Source organism: Scleropages formosus, chromosome 7 (assembly GCF_900964775.1).
Source record: "Scleropages formosus chromosome 7, fSclFor1.1, whole genome shotgun sequence".
Classification (NCBI taxonomy): Eukaryota; Metazoa; Chordata; class Actinopteri; order Osteoglossiformes; family Osteoglossidae; genus Scleropages; species Scleropages formosus.
Window position 1 is genome coordinate 32081584 of NC_041812.1, and position 11548 is coordinate 32093131.

An 11548-nucleotide genomic window follows, 5' to 3' on the forward strand; every position below is an offset into this window, starting at 1 on the left:
TCAGCTGATCTTCATCGTTTTCCCCAAATTGCAGCATGCACTCGTTCCTAAGACATTTAGCATGTTCTTCTTTCTCCTAATGAATATGTTGAAAGGTCTTATCATTACATCATCACCACAGTCCCATAGTCTGACTCTTCAGCCTCTAGAGGAGTTCTGAACCTTCTCTAAGTCATCTCAAGACCATTTCATGGTATGCTCTGCTCTGTGGTGCCACCTGTAGGAAGACAAGTAAACACATCTATTTGCTGACATCTTTCTTCAGATAAGGACGATACATCTGTGGGGCTGTGGTTTACAGTATAAGTGAAGTCACCTGTGACACACTTTGCTGGTCTATGTTTACGTGTGATCACTGTCGGCATTGCCATCCTGGCATTCTGTAGGGTTGCCATGGGGATGCCACTGTTTGACATGTCTCCTAGTGACCTCCCGGTGATGGACAGCAGCACACCCCCCGTCTCCATGGTCCCCTCCTGATCCCATCCTGTCTGAACCTCACAGGGGGATGGACCCCAGATTTCAAAATCAAAGGCAGGAGATTTGAAGTAGCACTGTAGTGGCATTTCTAATATTTGATTTTTTTTTTTTTTTTTTTTTCTTTTTTTTTAGTTTGATTTTGTATTTCACAGACAGGTCCCACTCAGTTAGCAGAAACATTACTTGTGGTCCAGTGCTGCTCCACTCACAATGGCTTTGTGCTCGAGGTTCGATCCACCAGCGATGCCCAGGTCAGCAGTCTCCTCTTTGGGTAGAACCACAATGTGGATGTCTTCAGGCAGCTGAAAGAGAAGTAGAACATTCACACTGAGACACTGTTCAGCGCCTGGTCCCGATGTGGATACAGAATAAAATCAGTCACCATTCCAGACATTTTCACAAACAGCTTCTTTTTTTGATGTTTTGCTGTATTTTTGCAACCCCTTTAACGGTGAAGTTATGTTTTGGAAAATGTTAAATATTTCAGTATTTCTGCAAGCAGCCAGATTTGACAGTTTGGCCCTTTTTGGCTTTTTATTTTTTTAAGGACAGCTGCAGCACTTGGCTTCACCAGTGATATCCAAAATATTCCTAGCTGCTCTGAAGCTCAGCAGGTGTGCTCCTTCTCACCGTCACTTCTCGGGTAAATCACTAGCGCAGTCAGGTTCCCTCAGCCACTACTGAGGATCTGCTTCTCCTTTTGGGGACTGTTTGGAGTTTTATAGCACATACAAATCCAGCTGTAATTGTCTGCATATAATTGGCCTACGAGAGGCAGGAATTACGATGTGTGAATTGGAGAGACATTACGCAGGTGGATGAGCAACGTTCCCCATGTGACGCTGATGGGAAAGGTCTCCATTACCATACCAAAAGGAACAGGGATGCCTGTTCTGGGCTTGGACGTCTTCTCCGATCATCACGCTCACTTAGACAGTTTGTTGTTAAATGATAAATTCCTTCAACACCTTGAGCCAGAAACTAAATGGAAAAACATCCAAGCCAAGAATCACAGAGTAGCTCTTGAGAGAGCTCCTCCGTTCGGTATTATCTAGCTGCCTCTGAGATGGGACACGACAGACTTACCTGAACAGTGTCGACGTCCAAGGCCTTGGCTTTCGGCCTTATCTTCTCCACACCCTGCGCTGGAAACCCTAAGATCCCATAGTGGGTGCAGGGATGGGGAGACGAAGAAGGCTGCACACCAGGCTCTCGGTCCATTCTCGCATCTCTTCCCCCAACGACACTGGTCAACAGTGACACACTTGAATTTTTTCATAACACCTAGAGCACAAGCTGTGAACCTCCAGCAGATATACATACTTGGTGCTTTTGCTGTTAAAATACACTTCTACCATCTCCTTACTCAGCTATGGTGTTGTGCAAAGTGACATTCACTTTTACCCACCTATGAAGCCAGGTATTTTCCTGGAGCAATTGAGGTGACATATCTTCTTCACATGTCAAATGCATTCTGCTAGCTAAGGATTCTATCACAAAAATTAAGCTGCAGATCATGGCTCTGTGGTGAGCTAAATGACAGCTGGATGTAAGAGTAGCTCATTACCTCAATCCCCTGGTGTTGGTGTCTGGGGGTGTCTTTTCAGGTCCAGCCCAAGGTGACCCTGCGAGGGGTGCGCATGTGTGACGGAAGCACGATTTGGGGTCTGGGAGCTGAGAGTGCAGAGGGGAGAGCAGCTCCTGGGTCACATGCTGGCTAAAGGAGGGAGTCTCTCCCATGTTTTCCCCATCGCATTTGGACCCCCACCTGCTGCTGGCTCTCCCCGGTGCTTTGGACCTACTGGGGCTCACAAACGCATGAATCTTCTGTTTGATGGACAGGTTTGCAGTTTGAATTGTGTCACGTAAACTGCTTCCAAACACTCTGCCCATGTCAGGGGGCGTTTTAGGGGTCAATGTTGGCAACCTGCCATTTCTCGCACCTCTCAGACTCTGTGGAATCCAAATGGGCTTAGGTGGCACGGGTGGACCTCTCTTTCTATTGGGCATCTTAGACTCCAGTTCAAGGAGGGAGGCGACAGGGGAAGAGCCAGCAATGGTGATGGCTGCGTGGCCAAGGGTGGAAACTGTAATCGAGGGGGCAGTAGCTGGGTAAGGGTTCACAGGTAGAGGGGATCCAATGGGTGCAGTCTGAGTGCTCTCCAGACCCACAGCGACATGGTCATGCTGGTCCTCAGACACTTCACGCAGTCTGACCAGGGCGTCCGGGACTGGAGACTCAAGAGGCAGCTCCACGTGAGCCTGCCTTTGCAGCACAGACCTCCTGTTCTGGGAGAACTCGAAACGAGGGGACTCGATGCCTAAGGAGGAGAAAGAAGAGGTGCCGTGTGGGCTTCCAGATGTGAAATTGTCTCCTGCACTATCCTCCTCTTGTTTTCTTCCAGAAACCTTTGCTAAAACAGTTCTGAATCATCCAAACATGCAAAGGAATTGATTTGAACTAGGTTTTACCTTGTGTTGCTCGTCCCCAGGTCGAATGCTGGGTTGAGGCAGGAGAGACAGCGAGGAGGCTGTGTGCTGTGTTGGAACGCTCCCTCCATGAGTCCTGGGGCACAAGAAGCACAGGAGACACCATCTGTGAACATATAACACTGAGCAGCGAGCTCTGATTAACACTGCTCAGATCATACAGGGATGTTCCCGCTGACTGGGGCTTCATGAATCTTACCTGATGTTTGGAATGAACTGCGTTCCAAATTTCTTGTTTATGCAAGGTGTCCTTGCCAGATTCCTTTGTATCATCCAGGGACACATCTTGCAGTTTACAGTGCCCTTGGGGAGAGCTTCGGAGTTTGGGCTTGGAACTGTTAGTGCACCGGATGACCTGAGCCAGAGGAGACTGACTGTACTTGCTAGACTTGTGTGGGTCGCTATAGCCATCATCTGCGCAGTGCAGTGGTGGTCCGCTGTTGAGCCGGTTCTCGGACTTTGGCGTTGCGAGGGCTGGAACTCGGTGGGGTGGGGTCCTCAGGTCGGGATGTGGATACAAGTTTGCACGTTCATGCACAGTGATCCTGCAGGTTTGGTGAACAGATGTGCTGTCTGCAGACTTGTGACACTTGTAGGAGCTCTCACTGCAGTGCTGGTTAGCAGTGTGATTGTCACAGGTGTGTTGGGTGTCTGGCTGGTCCTCACAGCTGTGACTGTGGCAGTAGGTGCCATTGCTGAAGGAGGCAAGGTTGTGGGTGCGATTATTGCCAGTTTGATGGATACACCTTCTGTTGCCACAGCAGTGATGCATACCGGTGTTGTTGCTGGTAGAGCCACCCTCCCGCCAGCAGCATTGGTGTTCAGTGCTTTCTCTCCCTCTCTGGTTGTTGCTTGTGCTGCCATTCAACAGTTGACAGTGGCAACTGATGTTTATGCAGGGGCGGTGGTTGAATGGGCTGTTGCTACAAGAACATGGAGGGTGTGTGCTGTAACTGCAGGACTGGTGGCTGTAGATGCTGTCGCTGCCTGAGCGGATCATCACCCTTGGGCTCTGTGAGCTGTTCGGCTGACTGAAACTCCTCTCCATGCACCGCTCGCATCTCTGCCTCCTGTGGGAGCAGGGCTCCAGCTTCCTCGGGCCTGTAAACACACTCGTAAGAAAAGTTTCTCTTGTCCAGACCATTCTGCTACATACCAAGCTACCGATGATTTTCACCTGCTGCTTTTCCAAAGAATATTGAATCTTTTCCAGGGAAATGCCATTATAAAGTAGAAAAATAACTCAATAATTCCATGAATTGTTTCAAGAGATTCTATCCTAGATAACACAGGTCTTGCAGGGTTTTGTTCTTAAGAAAAGTCATACTGTTAAGATATATTTAATGCCTTATTTAGGAGGGGATACTGTTGTGTTCTGCAATGTCTCATTTACAATCAGGCTGCACAATCGGATGTAGTGGCAGTAACTGATACCTTCTATGCCTTCTATGCTCCACTGGCTCTCCTTCTTCAGCTTGCTGTTGTTCACAGCTTGAGCGATGGCCTCTTTCAGCTGCTGCTCAGAGACCTGGACACAAGGGCAGGGTTTAGGACTACCTCATTAGGTTATTGCAGATCTCTGCAGGAAAGTTTAGGTCTCGCTGGATAGGGAGCCCCTGCACAGAGACCCACAGAGACGTACGTTTAGGTCTGGGTGTCGACTGACGATGACCTGAACAGGTCCTGGATTGCATTGGCTCAAGACTGTATAGACCTCATTCAATGTCATGTTTTGGACCACCGTGTTGTTGATCTCGATGAGCTCATCACCAAACCTGAGGAGGAGAGTGCTTTACAAATGGAACTTGTTTTTCACTCGGAGGGTTAAGTGCTTGATTAAGTGGTTTGAGGAAGGAAGAGAATTTGCGGTTGGAAGGTAGTTGACAGGTTAACACATGAGGGGATGATGGGGAAGATCAGTAGTGGGAGTCTCACCTGAGTCGGCCATCCATGTGGGCCACTGAGCCAGGCGACAGGGTGTGAATGTAGATTCCAGGGCACCCTTCACTTGAGGGCACGCAACACAGCCCAATTCCCAAACCCACGCCAACCTCTAGAGCCCAGCATAAGAGAGGGTGAGAGTCTCCAGTGTGCGACCTACAATGCAGCCCACTGCAGGGGCTACAGATGGTCAGGGGCTATTTATGTACAGAGATATAAATATCTGGAATACTAAAATGCCCTGCACGATATGATTGTTCACTTGATGCTTGGATTTTCACTTGCCAGCTGTCCTTGGAATAGTTGGGTGTTTTGTCTACAAGATTGTGAAGGAGGCAAAGGAAAGCTCCACTCAGCCAGACTGACCTTTCTGCAGGGTGATCTCCATCACGACACGATGATTGGGTTTGTTTGGGCCAGCAAGGTCGCAGGTGAACCTATAGTCTCCCAGATCCACACTCGCCCTGCTGATCGCAGTACTGGAGCTGAGGGAACGTGAGCGACATAGCTGGGGAGCCTGGGCCTGGCTCTGACCTGACAGAGCCTCCTGGCGTAACCGGGTCCGCACCACGAGCGTCAGCATTCCCTTTTTAATTTGCTTTAGACAGGCAGATAAGAGCTTCTTAGTGAAACCATGATTCAGCCTTGGAGGGTTAGTACACTATATGTAACAGTACAATGAAGCTGGAAGAAAATAGGATCTTGGATTGCAAGGGGTGTTGTGCACACTCACTTTGAACTTCTGCAGGGCTTCCTCGTGGGTCAGGCCATGCAGAGACTCTCCATTGAGCTCTAGGATCTCATCCCCTGTTAGACAAAGCATTAGGGTGTGAGATCAGTGATTGGCTAGATCCCTTTCCGAGTCAAAGACAGTTGTAGCGGAATACAATCCAGCTCCACCTTCCTGCAGCCGACCATCTGTGGCCGCAGCTCCACCAGCAAAGATGGTCTTGACGTAGATCCCCAAGGGTCCATACCTGCTGTCCCTCCCGCCGACAATGCTGAAGCCCAGTCCCTGTGGAGAAAAGCAGGGTTGACTAACCCAGACCTAGGCCCCGTTGGGTGGCAGTTTCTTTCAATTCACAGACTTACCTTGCCCTGGCCCTTCATTAAGACGATGCTGCAGATGACAAAGGCATGTGAACCGCTGTTTCCATGGGGGAGAATGGCCGAGCTCAGAGAGCGAGAGGGTCTGGGTCCGGCCTGCAGAGGGAAGCAGTAGGGACAGCCTGTCTTGAGTTAACACGCAGCTCAGACACCCAGCTATGAAAGCTCCATGAGCAGCTTGTCTTAGGTGGACACTCAGGTTGGGCACAATTCTATGGAAAATCTCACAAAGACCCTGCCTGTGTGTCACCTGCTCTATTAAACTCGGAAGCTCAAGCTGTGGAGAAAGAGACTTCCTTTTCTCGCAGAAGCTGTCACTTCCATGGCTGTGGGTGCAGAAGATCTCAGGTTTTCTCAAATTGTGGGCATCCAACTCTCCAGCACAGCAAGGCCTGATGCCTGGGGGTGAGTCACAGCAAGATGGACACTAGGTTTACCTCTGGAGGTTCTGCAGTGGAAGCAAATAATCAGGAAGGCTGCATTTTGCAGGCACACTGCTAGCATGGTAATTTACATGCCCTTTTCATTCCAAGGGTGGAGTCTACATAAGATCAGCTCCTCTACCCTGGTTGTTGTTTGGTGGCTTACCAGTGGAACTTGATCTTGTCCTCTTAGTCACTGACTGATTTGGTGAGCTTTCTTCCAACCTCTCCATCTCCCAGCATGCTCGACTTTGGCCTTTCAGCTTTAAAATGGGCTCCTTATGGAGACAGAACAACACAGGGCTCATCTGGAATGGGGCTGAAGAAACAGGACTAGAGAATCCTTTGAAATGAGTATTTCAGTCCTGGATTCCTGTCATTGCTGTGAAGGTCAGGACAGTGATCTTGATGCAGATCTTTCACATAAGAAGCTGTGTTTAAGCAACATTGCCCATTCCTTCAGAACATGTATTCTTGACATTTTATTTGAGAAAAATAATAGGGCTTATGACATTATAAAAATGCCAGGGTTATGAAGAATACTAGGGTTATCATGAAGGCTCTCTTTGAATTCCAAGTGATCTGGAGACTTGTGTCCAGAGCTACTTATGTTGGTTTTGCTTTCAAGTTAAGCCTCCTTAACAGCTGTTCCTCCTCTCCTCCTCCCAGTGCTAGTGTCAAGAGCCAAGACGTTAAACTGAATTAATTCTCTCTCTGCCTGCTGCAGCAGTGCTGCAGAAACAATTTAAGACACAGGCTAGAGTAGATGGAACTGTATCCAGAGTGCTCACATGTGCACATTCCTTCCTGATCACTTCTATTGTTCCATCTATAAGAGCAGGCCTTGGCTTAAGCAACGTAACATGATGTCACATGGCACGAGGTTCCACATCTCCAGAGCACACCGTTCCTGTTCCACTTATTTGCACTGCACTATGGGAATGACATGTGACACTGTCCTAGCAGGGACTCTGCTGGGAGCAGCAGGTGCGACGTGCTTCAGCACTGTCAACACAAAGTTTACTATCACACCTCCCATGGGGGGGTGTCGGGATGGGTTTAGCACTCCTACCATTACAACTCTTACATTAAAAGGAAGTTAATCTTGTAGTTTTTAAGCAAATTCTACTACGAGCACTGATCTCATTTTGGAAGAGCATCCTGGTAGTTAATTTATTATGATAGTACAGAGAAGGAAAATAAATATTTCTTTTTGCTTTATTTTCACAATGTGACCTGTTCATATTTGCACTTATAAAGATGGATGACACGGGAGTGTCTGACGTACCTCCCTGCGGGCCATGGTAGCAGCTGCTCCTGCAGGCGGTACAGCATCCGAGAGATTGTTGACAAGCTGTTGAATCAGTGGGAGGGGCTTGTCTTTATGGTCACTGTTCATGGAGAGATGTAAAGGTGCAAAAGCGTTGTAAACCATGCTCAGGTGTCTACTGAATCGGCAACACTCATTGGTCCTAAGAGGCTCGGTTCTGAGGCATAATGGCTTAGGTCTCATTTGTGCTGGCTTTGGCTGTCACCATGGAAACACCTGGCATTTCTCTACCTGTGTCCTGCCCCTTTATCGTTGCCCTGGTCAGCAGGAGTCTCCTTGTTTACAGGGCGTTCTTGGCCTCCTGAGCCTTCTTCACCCGCAGATACACACATCTTCCAGATGCTACTGTCCTGCTTCAGCAAAAACACCATGCTGGTCATCAACATCCCCTCTGCCCAGGGGCAAAAGACAAATGAGACAGAATAAATCTTCAACCTGTTGAATTAAGTACAGACATTTGTCACTTAACGACCTGTTTAACGACCGCACGGACTTACAACCAGCTCTCCGACCAGTCGGTATTGTACGCTGTACGAGAACTTTGGTCATGGAAATGGCAGCGCGGCGTCTCAGCGTCAAGCATCTCATTTCACATCACCCTTTCTCAGTCTCGGTCTCGGTCCCACAGTCAGTCAGTATTCACTACACTAGCGTTTGCAATCTCCAAGACTACATATTTCGTCTATAAATATAATATTTCAGTAATTTTGGCAGAAAGGCCTCATTCATGAAATGGAGAAATTACTGGCGATCTGGTTTGATGACCAGATACAAAAAAGAATGCTGATGAGCCTTTTAATAATTCAAGCCAAGGCACGCAGTATCTTTGAGACTTTGAAGGCGTGCGAAGGCGAAGAATCAATGGAAACATTTACGGCAAGCCACGGATGGTTTCAACGGTTTTGTCGGAGAGTCAACTTGCAAAATTGGAGAATCAGCGGTGAGATGGCAAGCGCAGACGTAGAAGCAGCGGAAAAATTTGTTGACCAATTTGATGACTGAAATATTGGTAAGGGGTGACTCCTCGCTTATCGACCAATTCGCTTAATTACCTAGTAGTAGGAATGGAACTCGGTTGTTAAGTGAGGAGTGTCTGTACACAAATAAGGCAAGCAAATGGAGCTGACAATACTGATATCGAACCTATATTTAGTTGTCTACTCTAGGAATTACACCTACAGCGTTGCTTGAAAATATGTGAGGGTCATTACTCTTGTATAAAATTTAAAACTTAAAATAAACATAAACTGAATAAAAGATTATGATTTGCACACCTGATTCTACTTACCTACTTGGTTTAACCAATGCAACTTGTTCTTCACTTATTTTTACACTTGCATTACTTGCATGTTTACATTTATTAATTTAACTGACACTTTTCTCCAAAGTAATTTACAGTGTTAATCTACCTACGATTATTTACCCGTCTATACAGCTGGGTAATTTAACTGGTGCAATTTAGGGTTAAGTACTTTGCTCAAGGGTACTGCAGCAAGAGGTGAGACTGAAACATACAACCTGTGGGTCCAAAGGCAGCAGATCTAAGCACTACACTACAAGCTGCCCCCCACACAGGATTTCCTCTAAAGCAACATATGGAACTGGTCTTTACACACCTATTATGTCACATGGGAAAGACTGATTCTCATTAATTAACCATTTTGTAGTAAAAGACTTAGTAAGGGGTACTAGGGGTTCACATACTTTCAAGCAGCACTGCATACCTACAAGTGTTTGAACTGTAAGAGCAAGAGAAGGGTTAACACTAAAGAGCAGACTTACATTCTTAGCTTGGTTAAGGGGGTCAATGAGATTTAATGTTTTCATTATCCAGTTGTGATGCTGTGTTACTGAGCAAAAGGAGACACACACTGGGACACCAGGAATCGGTTTCTGTTGAGCAGTTAAGCTTGAGATGAGCAGCATGGGGGGGTTTCCTCAGGGTGCTCCAGTTCCCTCCCACAGTCCAAAGACATGTGTTTCAGATGGACTGGTGACTTTAAATTACTCACAGTGCACGCGTGCGTGTGGTGTGTGTGTGATTGCTCTGCAATGAGCTGCTGTCCCTGCTGCCTGAGGCCCTGTGTTTCTGGGTTAGGCTTGTGACCGCGGTGACCCTGCCCTGGACAGGCAGTTATGAATAATTTATGGATGGATGGAGTTCAGCATGGGGCCAAACTACAGTTCAGTTTCTGCTCACAGCGTTTGACTTTGTTTTACTTTTCTTCAAAAATGTGTTACATTGCGGGGGCTAAAACGTTGAGTGCGAGCCCCTTGGTTCTCAGAAACAACATTACTAACGGTTATTCATAATCCTGATGTATGACCTCAACCACAATCCTTCCTTCCCCCTTCAAAATGAGGTACAGGAGGACAGTGCTCTATTTCCAGTCAGCACTACCACGACCAATTACTCCAGTATTTTTTACTCTACTTCTGGCTGCACACCCAAAACATGGCGTTTTGACGGGCGTCATGGTGCCGGCTGAGAGCTAGTTAGTATGGAATTAAGCAGGGCTTGAACGCAGTGACATCACCAGAGCCCAGTAGAAGATGGGCCTTGCTCTCACTCCTGGGCTCAAACAGAAGGTCCTTTGTGTGAACCAGGTGGGCAGAGCAGCCCATTTAGCACTGCGGCTGTTTTCCAGACCGCAAAAGCCTCGTGGACGTAATTCAGTCGACAGAGCGTACGCCCGTGTGGGGAGCAAAGAGGCGGAGATGGAATCATTTCAGACCTACAGGGAGGAAAATGTCTAGATTTGTTTTCTTTCCTGTTGTACAATAACAGCTGCAGTGATTTTTTTCCTATTTAGCACAAGTAATCTGATTTAGGCGTGTTCATCCAAGCAACTCATTTTATGATATGATTTTTTCATTACCCATATTCTGTGCTTCTGCTAACCATGAATGAAATCGATGGGGCCACTGTTTCACTAGCTCAGCTGCAGGAGGAAATGTGTCCGATTCCTGTCCTGGTCTCCATAGCCCTACTTCGAAGTTCATGAGCAGGTGTGAAGAACCAGGAGGTCGCAGTGAGCATGGTCTCCTAAGATCGGGACAGCGGGGTCTTCGCTGCTCCTCACCGGGCCTTGGTGCTACACGCAAATATGCTCTTCGTACTCAGAAAATAGCCTTTTGTTATATTGCCTACTGTAGTCTTATTATTGTTTATTCATCTGGGTGACACTTTTCACCAAGGCAACTTACAGTTTGTACACTGACTTACTTACAATGGTTTACACCTTTATACAACTGGGTCATTTTTCTGGAGTAAATCAGGGTAAGTGCCTTACCCAAGGGTACTAGAGCAGGAGTGGCAATTTGAACCAAGGTCCTTTGATTGCAAGGCAATGGCTTTAAGCACTATACCAGTGGGTATATGATATTAAAACAGAATATTTCCATAAATCTTTTTATACTGTCTTCATCCTTATTAGAAGAAATATGGCAAAAACGGAATAAAAAATGTTGCATTTTGTGTAAATTTTTTTACCGAATGTCACTGAAATGGTAAACCAAATGACTGGCAGCAGTTAGATCACTAACAAACAGTCTAGTCTCATTTTCCTCTTAATTTGCATTGCTGTTGAATACAAGGGAAACTTTTTTCTTCCCATCCAAAGTAATACTCTGTGGCCTTACTTGAGGCATTAGTCATGCAGAATCGTACCACGGTAAATAACAGCGCAGGGATCTCCCCATTAAAACCCTAAAAGTAGGATCAATCTCACCTTGATGTTGAAGGTCTTCCTCATGGGGCCCTTTGCGTTCCCTGGAT

At 47.0% G+C, this 11548-nt stretch overlaps 1 protein-coding gene across 1 annotated transcript; it reads right to left on the reverse strand.

Annotated features, from left to right (window-relative positions):
- Positions 1 to 147: 147 nt before the first annotated feature.
- LOC108942000 (pro-interleukin-16-like) lies at positions 148 to 11548 on the reverse strand. Its single transcript, XM_029253796.1, has 18 exons — positions 11502 to 11548; positions 8002 to 8120; positions 7729 to 7831; positions 6607 to 6718; positions 6269 to 6417; positions 6004 to 6114; positions 5812 to 5926; positions 5645 to 5718; positions 5278 to 5509; positions 4906 to 5023; positions 4613 to 4745; positions 4414 to 4498; positions 3170 to 4071; positions 2953 to 3046; positions 2048 to 2801; positions 1567 to 1726; positions 690 to 782; positions 148 to 497 (listed from the first exon to the last, which is right to left on the reverse strand). The coding sequence occupies exons 1-18, from the start codon at positions 11523 to 11525 to the stop codon at positions 189 to 191; spliced, it is 3687 nt and encodes a 1228-aa protein (XP_029109629.1). The 5' UTR covers positions 11526 to 11548; the 3' UTR covers positions 148 to 188.

Coding starts and splice junctions, on each gene's coding strand:
- LOC108942000 (XM_029253796.1), bottom strand. CDS start 11,525: ATGAGGAAGACCTTCAACATCAAG. Junction 4,072..4,413: donor GAGCCAGTGGAGCATAGAAG/GCATAGAAGGTA, acceptor GTGTGTTTACAG/GCCCGAGGAAGCTGGAGCCC. Junction 1,727..2,047: donor ACCAACACCAGGGGATTGAG/GTAATGAGCTAC, acceptor ACTGTTGACCAG/TGTCGTTGGGGGAAGAGATG.